The sequence below is a fragment of the Rattus norvegicus genome, chromosome 19 (genome assembly GCF_021556685.1).
Source record: "Rattus norvegicus strain SHRSP/BbbUtx chromosome 19, alternate assembly SHRSP_T2T, whole genome shotgun sequence".
Taxonomy (NCBI): domain Eukaryota; kingdom Metazoa; phylum Chordata; class Mammalia; order Rodentia; family Muridae; genus Rattus; species Rattus norvegicus.
The window spans coordinates 65,205,199-65,228,311 of NC_141552.1; the positions used below are offsets into that span (position 1 = coordinate 65,205,199).

Consider the following 23,113-nt stretch of genomic DNA (forward strand, 5'->3'; position numbering starts at 1 on the left):
CTCCCTCCTCCTCCTCCTCTTCCTCCTCTCCTTTATTTATTTATTTGTTTGTTTGTTTGTTTAGAAGTGAACTAAATATGGTCTCAGCCATGCCACCCCCAGCAGGGAGAGTGGAAACTTTTTTGTTTGTGTTTAAAAATCAGAGACTCAGATGTACAGTAAGAGTTGTCAGGTGCCAGCCCTGTGCGACCTTGGCCTCATGTGGTACAGCACCAAATGTCAGGTGACTTCTCCTCTGTGCTCCTGCAGTATAGCTGAGGTGGAAGATCCGTTATTCATTCCAAGGTTGCAAGTTCTAATCTTGAAGCAGAGGCGTCGTGGTCTTCCTCATGTATTTCACTGAAAGATGCCACTCAGAACCCTGGGGCAGTCTCTGTAGGAAGTCAGTGTGACCCTGAGGTTCTAGGGACGTATGTCAGGTTAAAACCGTGGTGTATCTAACTCCAGTTGTTTTTCGGGCACCTTGAGGAAAGGCTGGGAAGTATGGCCCCAGTTGCCCAAGTTCTCCTGGGCAGATGGGAGGTGTGCTTGTTTCTCGTTAGGTCAGAGGTGGCCTGGTACCCAGGTTTCTGAGGTTGGCATTCTTTCTCTGCTTGTATGTGAAGCTTGTGGCTCTGTGTAACATATGGGTGGCTTGCTGATACATACATGTGCTACTGTATTTTACTAGAACAGTCTTCCTTTCTCCTCCACCTTGCAGACAGCTGAGGCACTGCAACCCACTCTGCAGCCTGAAATGCAGCTTGAACACGGGGCCATCCAGATCCAGTGAGACCAGGCATTGTAGGAGCACCGCACCACAGCTGCTCACTGACCTGCCCTGTGCCCTGCTCTCTTGCTTCAGCAAGCAACTGCAGGTTCTACTGGGCATCCGAGAGCTCCTCCTCCCAGGGAAAGGTCCTGGCCACCCCCTGCTGGAAGGTGCCTCAGGGTTTGCGTCTCACTGCTGGTCTCCAAAGGAGAGGCATAGTGCAGAGTGTTGAGTACGTTCAGAAAAACAAGAACTACGATATTTTGTTTAAACAGCTTTTTTAATTTGCTATGGTGTTTATAACAAAAAAGAAAATGGAAAAAAAAAAACCACACAACCACCCCCACCCCAAACATACAAACAAACAAAAACCAGAACAGAAACACAACTGTGGAGTAGTGGAAGCCTGGGCCGTGTGCTCCCTTGGGGTCCTGACGTAGGTGTTGGAGCCAGCTGACGATGCTGGAGCACTTCGGACCTGCTGCTAGAGGAGTGCTCCAAAGGGAGTGCTCCCAGTGTGATTATGCATTTCGAATGAAATAAAGTGTATTTATGGCCACAGAGGCTCAGTGTTGTTGCACCATGAGAGGACTTCCCCAGGGTGCCATTTCCCAGGATGGGCACTGGGACGGATACTCATCTCCAGGTCTATGCTACCAGAGGGCTCCTGCTTTGGCTGTCTCTCCTGGGGAGCATGAGCTGCCCCTGGGGCAACTGGCTCCCACTTCATCACAGTGAGCCCTCCAAGGCAAGGCCGTTCTAACCCATTCTCTTCTGAACCTTAGGCTCACAAACTGCAACCCCAGGGTCCTGAGAACGAGCCCTGCGGAGAAGGCGTGACTGCAGAGCTAGCAGGTTCAAGTGTCACATGAGTGGCATGCGAAATGCCCCTAAAGTCCCTTCTGACTGACAGTGCCTGCTTGACACTTTCCTGGGAGGATTTCAAAGTTGTGGTCCCAAATTATCATGCCTCTGCCTCACGCCACGACATTCTGAATTCCTGGGCTGGTTATTCACCAGGGCACAATGAGGGAGCAGAGGAGAGCAGCCCTATGGAATAGACAATTTGGCATGGTTGTGGCCATCTTCGTAGGAGACTTGCCACTGGTGGAGGTGGCCCCATGAGGGGAAATGGGGAAAGGCATGCGGGCTGGGTTACAAGGCTGTGTAAGACACCTGGCTGGGCAGGGTCCCACTGGGTTACAAGACTGTGTAAGACGCCTGGGCAGGCTCTCAGGCAAGAGTGGAGAGCCAAAAAGTCCAGAGAGGAAAGCACACTCCAGAAAGAGCATGGCATAGACCCACATCCAGATACACAGTCAGAACCCTGGAAGGTAACTGCTTCTAGCGCAGTCAGGTCTTCAAAAAACACGTTGGGAAAGCTAGTTGACAGTGTGCCGTGCGACCCTGCAGTTGTAATCCCAAGAAGACCCTCTGTGTCTGTACACACACCCAATGCCCCATTCATAATGGCCTGAAGGGGAGATGGCGTGAAAGTCCAGCACGTGAACAGGTGGGCAGAGCATGCCTCTCAGTACAGAGGATAGTTGGCTGCCAAAGGATGGGCATCCTGGCCCACTCTCGGGCATGATGAACTTGCAGACGTGAGTGAGTGAGTGAAAGAAGCAGGGTGAGAAGACTGCGCACAGAAAGACTATATGAATGGACAGATTCACAGAAACAGATCGTCAGGACCTGAAGGGAGGAACAGCAGCAGGGGGTAGTGTATCCTGTGGGGTGCTGGATCTGCTCTGGATTGGATAACTGATGTTTGTGCAGTATACCAGGTGACTACATGAAATGTTTGGTGTTCACTGTATCTCAAGGCTATTTTTGATAAATGGTCGCATTTGGCAGGAACATAAAAATTGAGCTAAAGATGCCCATGGCAAGGAGGTCCTAGGGGATTTTCAAGACCAGGAAGGAATGTGGGCCCAGATTGCAGTTCTCCAGCAAGAGACCACTGGACCTCTTGGGACAGAGATGGACCTTAAGTGATCTGTAGAAAGTGGACTCTCTAAGATTAAAGAAGCAAAACAGTGGAAAGCATGACTGTCTTGGGACAGGCAAGAAGAGGGAATTAAAGTTCTCTAAATTGCCTTGAAGAAAAACGTGTGCAGTTTTCAGCCTTCAGTATCCGGAAACTATAGAAGCATGCTACTGTTTGTAAAGACTCCAGTGCTTGTCCGGGTGGCTCGTAGCCCTGGCCTTGTCCTTGTAGGCCATCGCCCAGCAGCTCGAGAAAGGTCTATTCTAAGCTGTTCTCTGGAGCACTGCTAATGGACTCTTCTTCTCAGGCTGTCAGCCATATTGTATGTTCTCGGACCACGTGGAATCAAGGTAGATTTTAATGAGGAAAAAACTTCCCATAGGTCAAGTAAATAAAATTGGATTCATGAAAAATACACTTAATTGAATGACAAAGATGTCAAAATGTGCTGAGAAAAGCTGAAGACAAGCTTGGGACAGGGAATTAAGTCTGGATTCAAATGCCAAAGCAGTGTTGGTGCTGTGGGAGAATTACAAATGTTCATTTATACAAATGTTCAAATAATTGATTAACTCCTGGTACAAGAAGGATGGTGGATACAAGTTGCCACTGTGGGTCTCCACAGATCCTCAGGAGTAGAAGATGAGGCTCTCCCAGAATTGGATGGATGGATTGGGAAAGGAGGGGAAGGAAGGAAGGATTGTTGTTGCTTCTGAATGTCTGAGCTACCTCAAAAGGTGAACAGGCTGTGCTTGGTGACATCAGGTGACATGTCACCCCACCCCAGGTTGAGTCAGGTTCAGCCATGCGTACTTAGTATATTTTTAAAGTCATGTGACTTACTGTGGTACTAGAACCATGTGGTTATCTTAAGCAGAAAAATGGTATGTAAAATTTGCCTGTTCATAGTTAAGAGAACTTTCAGCAAACTCACAATAGATCTGATCAGAGACATTTCTAAGAAACCTGTGACAGATATCCCTGAACATGGACTTGGAAAGCCTGGTGTGAAAAATGAGAAGGCCTGGCTCCTTGATTATCCTGAAGTTGGAAAGCAAGACGGCCTCTGTCTATATAACTCGGATGTGGACACCCCAGGATCTGACCCAAAATCCTGTGAGTGTGTTTTGCCTGGGTGCTGGCTACAGGCCACTTAGAAGTCCACTCCCATCTCAACCAGAATCAGCACAATGCTCTTAACTGCTGATTACAGACTGTTAGAAGCTTTAACCCACAGAGGTAAATTTAAGGAGATGCTGAGGCAGATGTTACTGAATTAGAGGAAAGCCAAGGAAAAGCCTGATCTGAGAAGCAGGGTTCTCTAAATGGTGCAGCTAAGCAGGGCCTTCTGTGGCAGTGGATAAGAGTGATGAAGACTGGTTGGAGAGATGGCTCAGTGGTTAGAGTGCTTACTGCTCTCCCCTCCCCACTGGGGAGAGCTCACTGCCTATAACCTGATGCCCCTTTGATTTCCCCATATCCTCCCACTCACATGGCAGACACAAGCACAGGAATAAAAATAAATCTTAAAGAACGACAATTGTCTGTCTTGATGGACATGTGTGTGGCCCAACAACAGATGGTCTGGGATACTGAGACTAAGGACAGAGACCTACCATGAGGGTGTGAAGGTGCAGGGACAAGGGACCCAAGTCCACAATGACGCTCACGGCAGTTGGAGCTTCACAAGGAGCCGAGTGTGAGGGATGCAGTAATCTAGGTGAACTCTGTGGCCTTGGCTTGGGTAAAGGTGACTTGAGCTGGGTATAAAGGAAAAGCAGGCAGAGCTCACACCAGCAGACACAGCTTAGGTGCACATGATGGCCCAAGCCTACAGTACCAACACCCGGGAGAAGGAGGCAGCAGAATCAGGAGTTCTACATCATCCTCACCTGCCCGAGTCCCTGTCTTTTAAAAATAAACACTAAAGGAGATCCTAAAACCCAGGAGAGATCAGCTCCATTCCTCAGTGCACACGAGACTCCGCAGGTGTGCTGAGAGGCTTAGTGGTAAAGACAGGGTCATAGCTCAAGAGGATCTGAGGACAGAGGCCTTGCTGTGGCCTCCCAGCCAGACTGTGATTGCCATGTCCTGCTGACATTTTGTACTGCCAAAATAGCAAGAAGGCAAAAGACCCGAAACTTACCCACCACATGCCCAGCAAACAGGAAGAGGGTCAGCCTCACTGCACTGAGATGCCTTTTAAACCATGGTTGTTTACTAGAGGATCCTATGGAGCGAATTGTGTGAGCAGCTGCACCCCATGGGCTGAGGTGGTGGCTCATTCAGCCTCCATGGAGAATGTTCTAGTGATCTCTAGGGAGCCCAGGTGCATTGTCAGATCCCAGTGCTCTCCTGGCCCAGCAGTGACCCTTCGTGAGACTGTGATTGCCTTCAGACAGCACTACACCAGAGAGCAGCAGGTGGCCCCCTGCAGTCCGGGTTGGATTAACGTGGACTGAGGCCTTCTGCCTCACCTGCCTGATTACCTGAAGTCACTGCTGGGGGAGGGGGGAGCTCACAGACGAGGGCTGTATGCCCAGCTGGGCCTCAGCCTCTTGTGGTGTGCTCACTGGGCACACAGGACAGAAGCTGTTTGCTAGCAGCCCTGGCCTGCAGGGGGACAAGATGCCAGATGTGGAAGTAGCAGAGTGGCAACCTTCTGGGCAGGCCAACAGAGCACTGGCAGAGAAGATGCCTGTGACCTTTGTCCAGACAGCACACGATACAGGCAGTATGAGGAAGTCGGAACACAAAACACGATGGGACATTCCTTAATCCTTGGAGCTGGTGCTGTGACACCAGAGAGTGTTACTTTCAAATTAATAGGGTCGAGGTAATTACAACCAACAAAAATACCCAGCCAGGCCCAGAAGGGACAGGGCACTGAGAGCGTACGGTGATAGTGAAGCCCCTGCAGGAACATCGGAAGCCCTGAAGAAAGGGAGGTCTAGGTGAGAAAGGGGCTCCTCAAAATTGGGGATGGTTGGGGTCACTTTTCTCTTGGGCTGGGTGGCCTCTCAGGTGGAAGTTAATTGGATACGCTGGCCCTCACCACCCTTAAAGCTAGTTGAGCAGGCATTGGGACCAGACAGCAAAGAATACAGTCCCCAATGGACCCCTTTACTTTGGGTGGGTTCTGGCAGGATACACCCTGGCTTGCAGGGCAGCCCCTTAGCTAACTTGCATTGTCTCAGTTGCTGGTAGTAGGCTGGCCAGCGTAGCTGGGACTGCTTGTGTCCCCAGCAGCCTGGTGGGAAGAAGTGCAATCGTTTTGGGAGGAGGATATCAGATTATATCCACAGACACTTTTGCAGACAGAAGCCATGAAGCACAATGAAAACCCCAGGCAGCAGCGGACAACAGAAGCAGACCAGAGCGGCAGAGGCTGCAGCCACCCCAGGCAGCCTTAAAAATAGCTCTGTGGGCTCTGCAGTGCTCGACCGAGGACTTGTGGAGAATTTAAGCAGCGAACCAAGTGGTGACGGCAGCTAGACCGCAGATGAACAGTAGCACAGATAACTGCGGGCACAGCAGGTGAGCCCGTCGGAGGGAGACTGAGCGGGAAGGAAAGTAGAAGATCTTGGGATGAAAAGTGTTCTCCCAGACCAGTGAGGGGGCGGGGGAGGTGGGGATGCCCTAGTCTCTCTGCCTTCTGGGAAGTGGGACACAAGGCACTCCCCACACTCAAAGGCAGGTATATCTTTGACTTGCAGAGAAAGGAATTTATAGTAGTCTTCCTCAGACACAGAAGACACAGCTGAGGTTAACAAATCAAATCCCACAAAGTGGAGAGCGCTCGTGGGGGTTCTGGGTATTATGTTTCAGTGTCCTGGTGATGCGTCCTAACTCATCGTCTGAGTCACAGATGAACAGTAACTCCAGCCCTCTGGGTGTTCTTTATAGCCGCACGGTGCTCTGTGTACAAGTGTGCCTTGGTCTGACTTGGGATGGCGTCAGTGTTAAGACATGGACAGGTCATTAAGCCGTCTCAGCAAAAGCTGCATTTAATACAATTTAGCACTCACTTAAAACAGTAGTGAAACCCAGATGTTCTAGAAGGATAAAGAGCTTCACTCCACTGAGGGGTTTTAGGAAAACCTGGAACCCACAGCACATGGATCACAGTCTGTGATGAGAAACAGGCCAGGTGACCCCTGTTTGACACCAGGTGATACACAGGAGGAAACAGGAAGCTCAGGGAAAAGCACAATTTGTAAACAGTTTTAGAAGATTCCAGGTAGCTGCCAAAGATGAAATCTAGAGTATCAGTAACTCTCAGAGATAAATTACTGGCTCAAAACCCAACAGCATTCAAAATGTCACGGTGCACCTGTCTTCTGTCAGTGGGAATTTAAAGAATAAAAGGCTATCATTAACCTAGCCTTAGATAGGTGTACTGGTGCCTGCCTGCTATTCCAGCACTCAGGAGACTGAGACAGAGGGATTATGTGTTTGAGGCTCACACAATCTATATAGTAAGACCCTGTCTAACAAATGTGAAGTAGCTTAAAATCATAGTGTCTGAGGTGAAGGCACCACAGGTGCTATAGGAGATGGACAGCACAGCTCTGTTAAGACCTGAGCACTCTGAAGCAGAGGCCACAGGCACCAGTGGCCTCCAGCCAGGGCTGACCATGATTGTTAGCCCTGGACTACACCCTCCACTTCCTCATACCTTAAAGACAGAGAAAGCAAACCTTTACCCTCCCTGCTCCTGTGACCTGGGACAGAAACACGCTAAACAACTGCATGTCTACTGCTGTCCTGTTGCCCTTGGTTGTCCGGTGACCCTGTTTTACCATCTCCCACCTCACTCCACCACCGCAGTGCTATCACATTCTTCTACTGGATCAGAAAGAGATACCATAGTTCCTGCTGCCTCACCATGCAACCTTCCTTCCTTTGCTCTCACAGCTGCCTGCCCACCACTGCCCCTTCTAGCAGACAGCAGGCATGGTCCACAGCCCGGACATAGGGTCAATCGGGCAAGGGGAATGGGGAGGACCAAGGGCCCAGCACTGGGCAGGGAGAAGGTGGAGGTGCTGACCAGTAGAAGCTTGGAGGCTGTAGCAGCAGCACCAGGCTTGATTTCTTGTCATCTAGAGTCAGACCAGACTGTCACCATCTATCTGGCACCCAGGAGGATAGGATGGATGATGGCTTGCTGGCAGTGTATCCCCACCGAGTTCTATCTGAGATCATCACGCCCAGCAGACAGGAGATGATGGATGGGCTGCACTTGCAGCTGAGGAATCGAGTGAGCCAAGGTCACGGTTCCCCAGGAGGAGCAGTGCTACACAGCGGGAGGAAAACTGCCCAGCTTGTACTTTGAAACCGTAGGTACAGCAGGGCCTCTTTGTCCATAAGTGGCTCCAAAGGAGCTGGAGCAGAGGCTCTGGGCCCACGTGTCACTTGGTGAATAGTGCGTCCCCAGGAAGAGTCAGGGTGTTTACTGTCCTTCCTGTCCACTCCTCGGACTGGGATCCCAGTGAGCCTGACTGTGGCAGGTTCTGGTCTAGGACTTACCCCTTGCTGACTCTAGGCTCCTTCAGGTTGCTGTCCATCTCTATGTCTGCAGAGACATGTAGGCTTAATAGCCCTTTATAAAATCTCCTTCCTGAGCTGGATGTGGGTTTCACGCTTATGCGTGGTGGTGTCATGGATAATGAGGAAGGCCTGTGACTGCTTATTGGATCTGTGCTCACCGTGTTTCCTTAGATTGCATTTAAAATCTAAGCAAACCCTCAGGTTGGGTTGCAAATGATAAAGCGGGGTACGATAACCCCACAGAGAATACTTTTAGGGTTCTGGAGTAATGGCCCAGTCAGTAAAGTGTATTCTGTACAAGGACCTGAGTTTAGTCCCTGGCAACCATATTAAAAGCCAGGCATGGCAGCATATGACTGTAAGCCCTGAGCTGGGGAAGTAGAAGCAGAAGGATCCTCAAAGCCTGCTGACAGCCCTCTAGCTGAATTGGTGCATTCCAGGGTTAGTAAGAAACCGTGTCTCAGAAGAGTAAGGTGGACAATGAGTTAGGAAGATGCCCAGTGTCGCCCTCTGGCCTTCCATATACAAACACACATACATCCTACACATACATGTGAGCACACATACACATATATGTACATTCTACACATAGATGTGAATCTACACACAAAACTGCAGCTGTAGGCAGGTAGACCAAACCAAGTACTTAGAGAAGGGGCTCAGAGAACATGGCTGGTAAGCTTATAGGTTAGGGTGACACAGGAAGAAGACAGCCTGAGCTACAGACCCAGGGTACGTGATAACCCTGCTGTGCTTTCTGACCGCACAGTCAGATCTGTACGCTGGATCCCGGAGCCCATTGGGCCCCCAGCCTTAGATATACTCCATCTTGAGTCACATGTGAAGCTTCTGCTGGCCTTCGAGTTGCTAGCTCTGCTAGCTAGAAAGAGCTGGAGACCCAAGGACCCACTGTGCTTCCGGAATCTGGAAGTCCCTCAAAGGTCAGCATAATGACAGGCAAGTAGCACCCACCTCTGAAAGTCCCTAGGGATGGAGGGTTAGAGCAGACAGAGATACGGAGTTAGAGACAGACAGACAGCAGGGGTTAGAAACCCTGTCTTAAAATTCAGGGGGAGCCGAGTGGTGGTGATGCAGGCCTTTAATCCCAGCATTCAGTAGACAGAGGCAGGTGGATCTCCGTGAGTTCAACAGAGATTGTTCTAGGACAGTAGGACAGCCAGGGCTACACAGAAATCTTGTCTCACAAAACAAGAACAAAAACAAATAAAAAAAATCAGAATCAGACATAAAGACAGGCAGAGTTAGACAGTTAGAGCCCATGATGAAGCATCTCGTAGCCCTCCCTTTAGGCCATCATGGGTAAGCTGAGCTTGACAGGGTTGGAACACTTCTGGCCAGTGGGGCTCTACACTTGACTGTGCCCTGGAGCTCAGAGTTCTGCCATTAGGAAGCCGTGTCTCTGTAGATGCCATCCCTCCTGGCCCTGCACAACCTGCATGGTGTGGCTCCTCCTGTATTTACAGCGAGGCATTTTTAAGATGCCAGCATTGGTTCACTTTGTCACTTGATTTGATAGCTGGCTTGGTGCGAGAGCTGCTCTCTTGCTCTCCTACTCCCTCAGTGGGGATGTTCTCACATGAGCAGCAGTCACTTCAGCCTTAAAAGAAAATTACCTCAGAGGCAGCTTGGCATTTGGACCCTCACCTGGGCCCCAGCAGCAGCCAAACATAGGAAGCCTGTGCCGGGGACTGTACGTGCCTGTGTTCTGTACTTCACTACGTCCTGTGCAGAAGACCTGGCATTGAGAAGGACAGTCCCTTGTCAGCTGCCTTGGACACCAGCTGCTGGAACATGGCAGCACATGGGCTGTTCGTGGCTGGGGTTTATGGTGGGTCCTGTGGTGTCCTTACTTGCTGGGGATTGTGCCTCAGCCAGATGTTTTCAGGTCCATCTGTTTTGTGTCCAGAGTGCTGACACCCTTTCCCCAGGCCCTGCTGGCTCTCTAAGGCCCTTTCCAAGTCTAAGGTGGCCTTAAGTCTGGCTGCTTTGCACTAAGGCAAATGGGCAAAGTCCAAGTCCCACGTGGTTTCAGGAGGCTGGCTGGTTACTGTCACAGCCATGTCACAGCTGGCTCAGCTGGGAACTATGCTGTCTTCAGTGCCACACCTCTAATCGTGTGTTCATTGTAAACATCTGGGTGAGGAGAGAGAGCAAGAGAGGCCAGAGAGTGTGCACATCCCTGTCCCAGCACCTCCATCCCTGCTCTGCCACCCTCCCTGTAGAGGGGCTCAAAGCTGCCATCCCCGGGCACCTCTGCGAGAGGTGCTACCAGGTTCTAGAGGGGTTAATTCTCAGGCAGACACTGTTCCTACTAGTCAGCTGAAGCGGTTTTGCAGATGGTCTGTGTGCCCAGTTGGCCCTGTGGCTCAGGAGAAAAACCACTTAATAATCTTCTATTTCTTTCTGACTCTCACCCCCCACCATTGCAACACCAGTGAACATAAGCCAGGAAACTCTGAGGCTGCCGTCAGGTCCCGGCGGGTGCTCAGAGCTGAGCCGCCTCATTTGTGTGAGCCTTCTGCCTCCTGGCCTCTCTGAGCCTCATTTTTTGGGAAGGTTTCATTTTTCCTAGAACAGCTCAAATGGCACTTGGGGAAGCCACTGGGTCTTCCTCCTTTATGTGTGGAGGTGGCAAGATGATTATCACTTTATGTCCCTGCCGAGGAGTTGGCATTCTGCCCCTGGGTCCACACACCTGGCATGCTCAGCTTGGTTTGGGCAGTTTTTCATGCCTCCCCACCCCCAAACTCTGGCTGGACATAGAAACCTTGGAGAAGGTTCAAAGGGATTTTACAGCTTCTGAGGAGGGCTGGCATAGGCCGGACCAGTAGTTAGTGAGCAGCTGGACCAGTAGTTAGTGAGCAGCAAGGAGACGTCACCTTACAAAGCCAGGTAGACTGATGCTTTCCAAAGCAGTGGGAAGGAAGCTAGGTCCAGGAGTATCTCAGCCATGGGGCGGGGCCTCATCTGTTCCTAGCCACAGGGGCGGGGCCTCATCTGTTCTCAAAGCCCCTGTCTGTGGCAGACTCTGTCTGCTTTCTCCCATCCAGCATTGCTGACTTCAGGGCTAGGAGGTAGCTATTGCTACAGCATTAGGAATCACTTGAAACTCGCTATAGTCTTCCTGTGGGCCACCTGTTCAGGCCAGCTTCCTCCTCTGTCCCACATCACCCCTGCCACTCCTGGCCTAGCCGTGGCTACAGTGTGTCTAGAATTTGCCGGGGCAGTGAGCTGGGGACACGTGTGGTCGGGTCAGTGGTGTGTCTGTCAGAATTTGCAGTCTCTTCAGCATTAAGACTGGTGCTCAAGGATGGGGACGGCTCCCAGCAGGTCCCAGCTGTCGGTGACTGGCATGCTTGATGAACCCTGGGATGTACACCAGGACACTGGCAGTGATAGAACGCGATGCTGGCAGAGCATGCTAGTCATGGTTTGGACCTGATGTTGGAGAAGAGCCCCACATCCCTGAAGCCCATAGGAGTTAGAGTCTAGGTCTAGACCAGTGCCGGAATTCTCAGGTCAGGAGTTTCTGAGAGTTCAGCCCTGCTGGACTTTTGCACAGGGGTTGGGTCAAGCAGATGTTGGGGCATGGATCCTGAGCCTGATGTTGACAGCACACCCCTACTTGATGACAGGGGACCCTTCTGGCTACCAAGCCTCCGATTAGTGACATGGAACTTGCCTTAGAGCTGGGTGGGCTTTATGCCCTGAGCCATAGCTGTGCCCACGTGGTGGGGTTCTAGTCTATCCTAGATCAATCTGTCTCAGGAAATGGGCCCAGATCCCCAGAGCTTCTACCAAGAGCACACCTACTCAGCAGGGCTGGTCTGCTCAAACCCCACGAGGTCCCTCTCTCAGTGTCTGTACTCCCTATCTGGGGCAGCCAGGCTGTAAGCTGAGGAACTCTCAGGGCCTGGTTCTCCGGCCACCCTGTGAAGACCTCCGGGTGTGAACAAACAGGCCCACTAGCTCCCACTCAGGCTGAGTGGGCACAGCATCTCTTTGGTCCTAGGGGTCAAAGAGACTTCTCATGTCTGCTAAGTTCTATGTGGGAGCGGGGGCAGCCTGGGGAGCGGCAGCCTGGGAGGCCAGAAGTTCTGGAAATCCCTGAGGGCACCCAGCTCCCACCTCTGCCTTCTCCCTGCTTTGGGGAGGATTTTAAAGAATGATCTCAGCCCAGTGGGCGCGGGTGCAGGACAGAGCCACACAATGCTCTTCACTGGAGTTTAGGGCAAACCCTGCAAAGGCCCTTTTATTCCTCATGCTCCTCCCAGACAGAGGGCCCTTCCCTCTGACCCCTGGGCCAAGCCATAGAGTTCTGGATGTCATTGTTTTGGCTAATAAAGCTGATGAGAGAGACCAAGGCCAAAGACCAGCCCTTGCTCTTGGGTGAGGGGGACAAGATGACCTGATAGTTCTGGCCTGAGTCTAATGATGGTTCCAGTTGTCAAAGCTGGAGAGGTGTCACTGCTAGTAGTCTCAAGAGTGGGAGGGACCAGGAGTCTGTGTGCAGGAGTTAGGGGGAGAGAGGAAAGCAAGGGGTGAGGAGGAGGAGAAAACTAAACTCCCTGTTCTCTCAAGGAGGTCGGGGCTTCCCATTCTCATGGCATCCATTTCCTTCATAGCGGAGGCGACAGGGCTGAGAGCACCACGGGGGTGTCCTGCTGGGGCCTTCTGAACACCTTGGCCTGGGAAGCTTTCGTCCTGCACTAGGTCCACAGAAACAGATTCAGTTCAGGGACCTAACGTGAAGGCCTGGAGCACAGAGAAATAGCCCATTCTTCAGACACCATGGCTCTGGGGAGGCCCAAGTTAATTGCTGGATTTTATACTGGTTGCTAGGTACAGCTCAATAGTAAGTCAGGAGGCTCTGTCGCACCCAGAAGCAATGCTGACCTTGCTGTGGGCAAAGGACCTGAGAAATGGTACCTGGGCAGAGGTGGGACCAAGGACAGTAGCTTCCAGCCAGGCCGAGATGAGCATAGAGCTGTCACATTCTCAGCCACAGCCGAGGATGTCATGGGTGTTCTGCTCGCATCAGCCCAGCAATTACTTTTCTCCTTGCTGTGAGAAAGTAGCTGTTGAAAGCAACTGAAGGAGGGGAGGGTTTATTCTTACATCCAGTGTGTGGTTACAGCCCACTGTGGTAGGGGAGATATGGCGGCAGGAACTGGAGGTGACTGGCCACATTGCTAAGCAGAGAATGGCAAACACATGCTAGTTTTGAGTTTTCTTTCCCACATTACACAACACAGTCCAGGGTCCCCTGCCCAGGGAACGTCCCAGTCACAATTAAGAAGTTTTCCCATAACTGTTAATACATTCTCCTGCCAGAGTGGCTAGCCAGAGACCTGCCGTCTAGGGATGGGGCCACTCATAGTCGGGGTTTGTGTCCCCTCTGCATGTTTCCATGCTGACTCTCAGTCCAGTCAGGCTGACGATGAAGACTACCCCACAGCCAGGAATCGATGCAGTCCAGCTGGGCTCCATAGAACCCTGTGGGCCCACTGTCGTTGACTGCCCTGATCTGCCCTGCCTTCTCCTCTGTCTGTCTGGGCAAGTGAAACTGAGGCTGGCGTTGCTCCTCTGGATGAAGTGGGGAGTAAAGCTTTCCTCCCTGCTCTGAGGGCAGATGGAGCTTTAGCCCATCACCAGCAAAGGGATGAACTGCACTCACTGCTGCCTGCCAGCCCCTCATCCACCAGCCGCCCCTCTTTTCTCGTTACTGGTCAGCATCTGGTGGGGCACACGGAGGCTGTGGATGTGACCTGTATCTTTTCAAGCTTTTGCTGTGCCTCCTTCCAGGCCCCGTCAAGCCTGCCCATCTTCATATGCCATAGCACTGGTGACCGTCAGGACTGCGGGGCAGAGCCTGAATGCAGCAGAGGGAACCAGAAGTGGGCGTGACCCACATGTGTGTGAGTACTCTCACATGGGTATGTCCGGGGTTACCTACCAGGGATTATCCTCCTGTGCTGACTTCTCTCCTCCCAGGTGTCCCCTTCCAGCTGTTTGATGTGCAGCATGCTTACCCGGGGGCCAGAGGCTTGTCTCTGGAGGGAGCCACTTTTGGTCTGTGCTATATGAGGAGAGTGCGGCCTGCCTAAGCCCCAGGCAGGACCAGACCCAGATGGAGCCCTTCCACTTCTCCTGCTGGGCTGGCTGCCTTCTGACCTTTGCCAAACCGTTTAGGACAAGAAGATAGAAATCCACAATGTTAGAGTCTCGATTGAGTTATCATGGTGGCCCACGATGTTGGGGGTTCTCCATTACCAGCTTTTACCCTCTGTCTGAGGGTAGTCAGCACATCCTGATTTCCGGGGTCATAGTCATCCACACTTCTCCACCCTGTGCCTTTCTAAGAGGTCAGCAATGCTCCCTGCTGGTGGGTTGAGGAAGGGGTAAGATAGGACTTGTTCCAGAAAGAGGCAGGCTCAAATCTTTTGTTTTTTAAATCCTTTTTAATTTAATCTGTATGAGACACTGTAGCTGTGTTCATGCATACCAGAAGAGGGCATCAGATCCCATTACAGATGGTTGTGAGCCACCATGTGGTTGCTGGAATTTGAACTCAGGACCTCTGGAAGAGTAGTCAGTGCTCTTAATCATTGAGCCATCTCTCCAGTTTCTGACTTAAAACTAAATGGTCAAATGAGACAGTTGGCAGTCTGGCCCTCCCTCTGCAGCCGTAGGGACACACTGTTGTCCTTACCTAAATGGCCAATCAGAGCAAAGGTCAACCTACATAGGCCTCTGTCCCACAGTCTGCCTAGGAGATGAGTAAAGCATACCTCTGGGCTGTGTTTGTGAGGATAGGGCCAGAGGGGATAATCTAAATTAAAACGACCTTCCCTGAAGACCAGGAGGGAATGAGAGGCGGTGGTGGCCATACCTGTAATTCTAGCATCTGAAAAATAGCAGGGGATCAGTCTGAGCTAAGCCTAACAAAAGGGAATTCAGGAGGGTCTTCCAAGAGCATCGCCATGCTCCCTCCCCTTCCAGGACACCACAGTGTGAGCAGCGCTGCTTCTCTCTGATGGGCTGAAGCCATGGCACAAAAGTCCTCCCTTCCTGCGATAGTTAATGTTGATGGTCAACTGGACAGGATGTGGAGTCATGCGGAGCCTGAGGCCACACCTGGGATTCTCTGAATTAGATCAGCCAAGCCTGGAAGAGCTGCCTATCATGGACAGTGTCACTCCCTGGACTAAATGGAAGAGAGAGGGGCTGTTGCCTAATGTTGGATGTAGCGAGACCACTCCTAGCTGTGATGGGCCATGTCTTGAACTGTGAGCCCCAATAATGTTTGATCATAGCAATGAGAAAAGAAAGCCATACAGACCCTTACATTTTTTAGTGAGGTGTTTGTCACGGTGATAAAAAGCTGAGGGTGAACCCTGACCCTGGCCTTCCCTTGTGTGCTCTCTCCCGGAAGTGGTCTGCACAGACATGGCCATAGCAGGAAGTGGTCTGCACAGACATGGCCATAGCAGGAAGTGGTCTGCACAGACATGGCCATAGCAGGAAGTGGTCTGCACAGACATGGCCATAGCAGGAAGTGGTCTGCACAGACATGGCCATAGCAGGAAGTGGTCTGCACAGACATGGCCATAGCAGGAAGTGGTCTGCACAGACATGGCCATAGCAGGAGGTTGCATGGATTGGGCGGCCCTAAGTCCATGGTTGATTGGGGTGAGTCTAAGGGGAGGCAGAAAGCTGGAGACGGCGCTGGAGAGAAGCCACACCAAGACAGAAGCAAAGAGTAGAATGACGCAGTCAGAAGCCAAGGGATATTGGTCCCCAGACACTGGAAGGAGGGCTCTGTGTTAACTGTGGACAGAGCCATCCTGACAGCTAGGGTTAGGACTTAGGAATCTCAGCCTGCAGAACTGGAGGAGAAAGCAGTTGCTTCTCTTGCTTCGTCCCTAGGATCCCTAGGCGTGGCCACAGAAAAGAGCAGGCGTGTGATCTTCTCTCTGTGTGCCAGGGTTCTAGGAGAGCTCGACCCCTCCCTTAGCTCTCGTAGGGCCGTTGCCACAGATGTAGGCTCATATGCCCAACCTCTTGTTCCTTTTGGATGCTAGTTTTGCTCTCTTCAAAAATCTCTGATGACTCAGAGGTAAAAGGGCAGGCTCCTGCCTCTGTGCTCACCTCCTCCCCAGGAAGGAGCACAGGCCCTGCTGCCACCCTCTCTGGGAGGCAGTCCCCTGACACTGACGAGTAACTAGGTGGTCACTTCTGGGGGTGGTGGTGCAGGCACTGAGGGAGATAGTGTTGTGGCCACCGAAGGTGGACAGCAGCATGGGCTGTGCAGGAAACAGCCAGTGGTATGTGTCACTGAGAAATATGGCAGGTCCTACTTCCAAGCTAGGGCCCGTGCCGGCTGGGCCCACTACTCCCTAGACAGGAATCCAGTGTCTGTGTTGAGCAGGTGCCTCAGGAGGGCTGTGTGGGCAGCATGGAGTCCATGTATGTTTGCTGTGCCGCTTCTCACAGCCTGCGCTGGGTTGAATGAGAATGGTCCCCATGTGGTCCCAGTTGGTGGACTGTTTAAGAAGGATTAAGAGGTGTGGCCTTGTGAGGGGAAGTGTGTCACTGGGCTTTGAGGTTTTAAAAGCCCATGTTAGGTCTGCTCACTCTCTTTCTCTCTTTTTGTCTCCTGCTTGTGAGCCAGATGTGAGCTCTCAGCTACTTCTCCAGCACTGTGCCTGCCTCCCTCTTGCCAAGTTCTCCTTCATGATGGCCATGGACTCATCTACTGAAACTGTAAGCAAGCCCCCATTGCACTTTCTTTTGTAAGTTGCTTTGATTATGGTGTCTCTTCCCCAGAAGAGTAGTTAAGACACCCTTTCAGGGTGACATGTAGAAAGTAGGTCATGAGGTCATTGGCCCTGGGGGTGAGCACTCCAGGTTTCCTCATCCCCTGTCTGGCTGCTTCCATGTACTGGAGGCTACCCCCCCCCCCCCCCGCACAAACTTTGTGACAAGAGGGAGGTTTCCATAGCACCCTGCAGTGCCCTAGCCCTGAGAGGATCGCAAAGGGCAGCTGAGGACTTCTCAGCCTGAGGACCCATGTTTTCAATGTCAGAACAGCTCAGCCTCTGGAAGGCCAGTGGTTGGATTCTTCTCGCCCAGCCCCTCCCTTAAGCAATGAGCATAGTGGGTATGGGTTCACCAGCCATTCATCCCCGAGGGCTGGGATGATGTGGGCCAGAGAATTCCCTCCAGTAGGAGCTGTCGGGATGGAAGTATTGGATGACTGGGACCAGTGAGAAACGTGTGAGGGAGCAGGCCAGCTGGAGTTTTAGGGGGTTGCAGCACAAGGCTGAGGGGGCACTTGAGGAGGCTCTACAGAGCATCAAAACCTGGAAGCAACAGTTCATGAACACACCCTGGTGTGGCTCAGGAGTAAACTGTAGAAAGGGATAGAGCACTGACCCATGACACACAGGTAGCCCTGACAATCCATCCCTGAGGAGGGACAGAAGCTAGCCATTGCAAGTGACCTGTTAACCACACAGGCCATTCCACATAGATGGAGAACAGATGGTCGGCTGCCAGGGTTGGAGGAGCTCAGAGGATATGGAATCTCTGAGAGACAAAAGGACTTTGAGTAGGCTAAATGCCAGTGGTTATACCTTTAAAAAGTCAATTTTATGCTAAATTTCACCTAAAGCATGAGAGGAAAGATGTCAGAGGATTTAGCAGTGCATGTGTGTCCCATGTAAATCATGTGTTCATACGTTTGCCTTGGCTTTTCCAGCCCTCATTGAGGGCTGACAACAGACAGTGGTGCCTGAAGCAGGAGATTCAAATGAGTGGGCTGTGCTCCACGGTGTACATGCGGGTGTGCCCTGCTGCTTCCCAGACGCTCCCCCATCCCGTATCTTTCCTTTTGCCTGGGTGGTGGTGGGGTTTTGTCTGCGAGCATAGTCCCTTTCTTACAAGCTTCCGGAATGCAGAGTGCTTTCAAGTTAGCGAAATGTGGTTTCTCAGCTGGCGAGCCCTCCCCAGTCTGTGTCTGTACCTGTGCAGACATGGGCTTCTCAGAGCCCACTCATGTTGGATGCTTAGATCTGCTGTGTTCTAGGCTGGAGCCCCCCCCCCCCCAAGCTACAGGCAGGGGGAGCGGGCTTGGAATAAAGCCCGAACAGGAAGATAAGGTTCGAGACAGAAGAGTGGAGACGAAGGAACTTTAGAGGAATAACTACTGTAAGAGGCCTGAAGAAGCAACTGGGAAAGCCAGGGTCGGCCTTTCCCTTCCCAGATTGTAAAGCCCTAATTGCTCACTGCAGAGGACTTCAGGCAGTAGATGGCCATAGCTTTGCCCTTGGGCCATGATTGAGAGTCAGTAGCCTGAGGGCTGCTTGCTCCCTTCTTACCCTAGTCCTAGGCAGAAGCTTGATATATGTGGCTCAGATAAATTAGAGTTGATGACTTAGTTTCCCTAGTAGTCCATGAGTGCCAGAGAGGCTGTAAGCAGACAGAGTGGGCCACTTAGCTCAGAGGGAAGCCAGTGTGGCCTCTGACTCACAGCTGGTAGTCAGCTGCCAGTACAGTTTCATCTCCATTGGCACAGGTGGACGTGGCTTCTATATTGCAGCCTCTGGAAGTGTAAATGCCGGCCAAGGCCCCCATGAAGAAGTGAGGGACAGACTGGGGTCCCTACTGCTTTATTGAGCCTGAGATGGGTGTGAATGTTACCCCTCCCAGGAAGACCACCCTGCAGCTCAGGGATATTCTGCAGACCAAAGTACGGCATTCGCTGCCTCTCAGTGAGGACCTTTCGCCTTCTCTGCCAGCAGGTGCGTACCCCACTGCTTTCCTGGAAAGGAGAGCCAGCCTTTGTGAAACCACCCACTCTTGAGCCGCGCCTCCTCGAGTCTTAGCCACGTGTTCGAGTTTCTGAGGAACGAGCAAGAAGGAAAGCCAGACGGATGCTTAGCCTGTGAGGGCAGCAGACTTGAGACCTAACGGGAAGACTGCTCAGTCCAAACCCCTTCCCCAGGCACAGCAGGGTTAAGTGTCTGAGCAGAGAGGGAATCCCAGGCCGGGAACTTGAGACTTCCCAGCTGAGAGCCAGCTCGAGCGAGTGAGATGCGGGCCCAGACACAGTGCTGTGGGCACCGAGGTCCGGAATGCAGGCCCTGAAGATAGCTGCCACCACAGCCACACAGTAGCCTTGTCACCGCTCCGACTCTGGTAAGTGGACCTCCAGGCACCAGTTTCAGGGGCAGCAGGGCTGTGGGCTGTGGTTTGTTAGGAGTTCGGATCGGGTGCGGGCAGGGCAGTCTGTGTTTCTTATTATTAATACATCCAGACTCGCAAGCCGGTCATGTGAGCTCAAAATCTGGAAACATCTTCAAGGCAAAACAAAGTGTTTTGTTTTCCTGCTGAAGATTGCAGTTGCTGGATCAAAGTCTAGGGACTCAGAAGGGAGATGAGCTCTGTAGGTGGGGAGATCTGGGCACACCTTGGCTCTGGAATTGCCGGGGTGTCTGTGATGGCTACTTTGAGTCTGTGATGCTTTCCAGGTGTTGGGATCATCTGTCAGTACTGGGTATTGATGCCACAAACTGACTAGCTTGACATTATATTCCGTGTGCCTGCTGTCACTGGTTCTGTTGTTGGTTTTGACAAAGTAGGGGGCAGGAGTACTGGGTGCTCCCAACTTGCTAACCGGCCAGCCAGACCAGACAGTTTACAACCTCAGATGAGCTACTTTAGGTATATGCTTCTGTAACTACCCATTTTTATGATATTTCTAAGTACTGGTCTCTTCACGACCTTTTTCCTTGGATGGAACTCAAAGCAGGCCCCTTTTGGTAGTTATTTGATGTGTCTGTTTCCCATTAAGGATTTGGGCCATGAACGAAAGTGACAATCTCAGTTTCTAAGGGTAAACTTCCTGGAGCTCTCTCGGAAGGCTCCTCTGTGGCACAGCTGCAGGAGCCCCAAATGGAGTCTGCCTCAGTGTTTCTCAGTGGGGTGATAGCGGCAGTGAGGGATGGGATGTGGCTGGTTTCTGAGGCTCACCTGACTCCGCCCTTGGCATCAGCCCTAAAATATGGTCACACTTGGTGCAGAAACCTGGGCTGAGTGTGTGTGGTACCCATGTGCTCACAGCCCTCACATCGTTCCATATCCTCAGTAGCAACAAGAGGGCATAGGTGTTCTAAAAAAAAAAAAAGAAAGAAAGAAACCCAGGCCCCGTTCAGCAGTTCCCACCCCAGTGTGGTTGCATTGAGAGTGCCGGGCTCTCTGAGTAACCTCGGCCTCCGTGATCATCGTGTCGGATGCTGGACTGGAAGGTGTTGAGTGTCCTTGCATCAATCCTGGTGTCCAGCGGCTGTGTGGCTCCTCCCAGACCTGCTGCTCACCAAACCGATAGAGGACAAATGCTCCTTAAATGCAGCTGCAGGCCCTGAACTTAGTTCACTGCTCTTGTCCTTTTAGCTTTGGGTCTGTGGGTTTTCTGTGTACATGTGGCTTCTCACGGCTCTTCTTTTGGGGAAGTAGTGCTGTAATTTGAAGAATTCCAAGACTGTCCCAAGCCAGGGACACCACCCCACAGTAGTGTCTCTCATGGCCCTTTTCACCCTCAAAGCTGTCCCTTATCTGGAGCAATTTTTTTGCATGTATGCATATGCATGTGTGTGCATGACTGAGTGTGTGTACCTTCCTGAGCATTTTCTTGCTGGTGGCTCTGGAGCACTGGCCTCTGAGTGGCTTGGCTGATGGGATCAGCTGGGTTGGGCTCAGGTGGCATGGATGAAAATCAGCCACAAGGCTCTGGGCTGCAATGCATTTGACAGTGCTAGGGCTGCTCTTTAAGGCCTCCAGCCTGATCTCCTCCTGCATGCTGGGAAGTTTGAGTGGCACCTTCCCATCCTTCCAGAGCCCCAAACAACTGAGCGAGGCAAACAGTTGTAACCTTGGTTTATGGTCAGAGAAATTTGGACCTCAGAGAGGTGTGGATGCTGGCCAGAGCCACCTGGCCAGGAAGCTGTTGAGCCCCGCCTGCAGCCCAGGCCTGTCCCTCCGTGAAGCATCTGCCTTCCAGGTGGGATTTCCACAGAAAGATTTACTGAGATACAGTCCACGTAGTGTACAGTTCTCCCTATTGAAGTGTGTAGCTCTCTGGGTTTCTGTGTCTGCAGAGCTGAGCACACTTTCATTTTAGAATGTTTTCCTCTGTCTAGACAGAACCCAGCTTCATTAACAGTCAGCCCGTTTCTCCAGCCCTGGCCATCCCTTTCCTAGCTTTGATTTGTGTCTGTCCTGACACATCTTCTAAGGGGTCACATGGCACTCTGCCTGCATGCCGGTCTCTTCCCCTGGTGCCAAACTCTGAAGTTTACCCATACAGCCTCCCTCACCACAGACGAGCATTCTGCTCTAAGCCTGCTACACTTGATGGCTGTGTTTAGGGACTGCCAGCTTGCAGTGACATCAACTGATGTGGCCAGCTCCATGCTCAAGTAGGTCACCCCATTGTCTGCTGTGTGCCCCTTGCTGGCAGGCTGAGGGCTGTCCTCTCCTGGAAGCCCTCATCTCAGTGTGCCTCGGGCTCAGCTGGTGATTGTGGTCAGTGTGTGGCCTCTGGCTGGTTTTCTCTCCTGGAGAGGAGCCACTTGGTCATTAAGAGAGATTTGACCCTTGAAAGTATTAAATAGATCACTGTCACCTATGCATGTTCTGGGGGAATTTTTCTTTCTAGTGACAGGGTCTCTTGTAGCACATTTTAGACAAACCTATAATGTAGTTGAATATATAACTTCAAACTCTTGTGGCCTCCCTGTTTCTGCCTCCCAAGTGGTAGGATTTCAGGCATGGGGCATCACACCAAGTTTATGGGGCACTGAGGGGGAAACCCTGGGCTTCTTGAATGGTAGCTGAGCATTCTACTGACTGCGCTCCAGTCCCAGCCTGGGAGCATTTAAAATAGTGCCTATGGCAAACATCTCAGGCAAGGTTGGCAGGTGTGTAGCACAGGCAGAGAGAGGGTGCTGGGGGTGTGAGCTCGTGGCCTGAGACCCTACCTGTGCCTCAGTGACTAGGTACTAACACCCGTCGTGGGAAGGGAAGGTGGCTATAGTAAGTGTGCAAACACATCCAGCAAGAAAGGTAGACCAGACATGGTAGTGCACACTTTTAATCCCAGCACACAGAAGGCAGAGATCTCTTATGAGTTTGGAGCCAGGCTGGTCCTTATATGAAGTTTCAGGCCAGCTAGGGCTACATGGTAAGAGTCTGTCTTAATGAAAGGAAAAGTCATTGGATCCCAGAAGTCATGGCCGGGCCACCCTGGGGCCAGGGCTCACACCAACTTGTGAATATGGACAGAAAGATATGCTCTTGGACAAGCCATACCACAAGGCCCCAGAGGCTCCCTGGAATTTTTAAGTCACAGTCTTGGCAAGGTTCAGGATCTTGCTTCCAGGGAACTGAGAGGCCATCTTCCTCTAGGTCGGCCACCCCCTAGTAATCGAGGATCTAAAACCAGTACCCTGCCAGCAGCATCAGACAGCCTTGGCAGGTACAGTGTGTTTTCTTCTTGCTGGCTTGGTCCTGTGGACGGAGACAGAATGGATGGGTGCCAGTGTCCAGCAGGCTCGTCTCCCCTGGGTCCCTCCTCTGAAGCAGGGTAGCAGAGGACCTATGTTTTCCCTTCCTGTTTGCTCCACCTCCATATTCCGTGGTGGGCAATTACTGCACTGTGCTTGGCAGGGATTCGAGGGGCTCCCTGGGACAGGGTGCTCAGAGGAACCCTACAGCTGTAATTGGCCACCTAGCAGGGA

General features: G+C 51.8%; 2 protein-coding genes across 22 annotated transcripts in view; both read left to right on the top strand.

Moving 5' to 3' along the window:
* The window catches only part of Banp (Btg3 associated nuclear protein), a 77,820-nt gene extending 73,539 nt beyond the window's left edge, over positions 1–4,281 (top strand). For 19 of the 21 annotated variants that reach the window (XM_087594265.1, XM_087594273.1, XM_087594267.1 and 16 more), the window contains one exon: positions 701–4,281. In XM_087594265.1, the coding sequence (XP_087450391.1) occupies positions 701–772 (72 nt within the window). In that variant the 3' untranslated portion in view covers positions 773–4,281. The remainder of the gene's footprint in view (positions 1–700) is intronic. The other 2 variants (NM_001419509.1, NM_001106191.2) reach the window with 1 other exon arrangement.
* LOC147999495 (uncharacterized) lies at positions 1,313–20,489 on the top strand. The gene is made up of 5 exons (XM_087596672.1): positions 1,313–5,695; positions 6,059–6,278; positions 14,118–14,230; positions 16,987–17,078; positions 19,118–20,489. Exons 2-5 carry the CDS (start codon positions 6,244–6,246, stop codon positions 19,199–19,201), a joined length of 324 nt encoding a protein of 107 aa, XP_087452798.1. The 5' UTR covers positions 1,313–5,695; positions 6,059–6,243; the 3' UTR covers positions 19,202–20,489.
* The last annotated feature ends 2,624 nt before the right edge of the window (positions 20,490–23,113 follow it).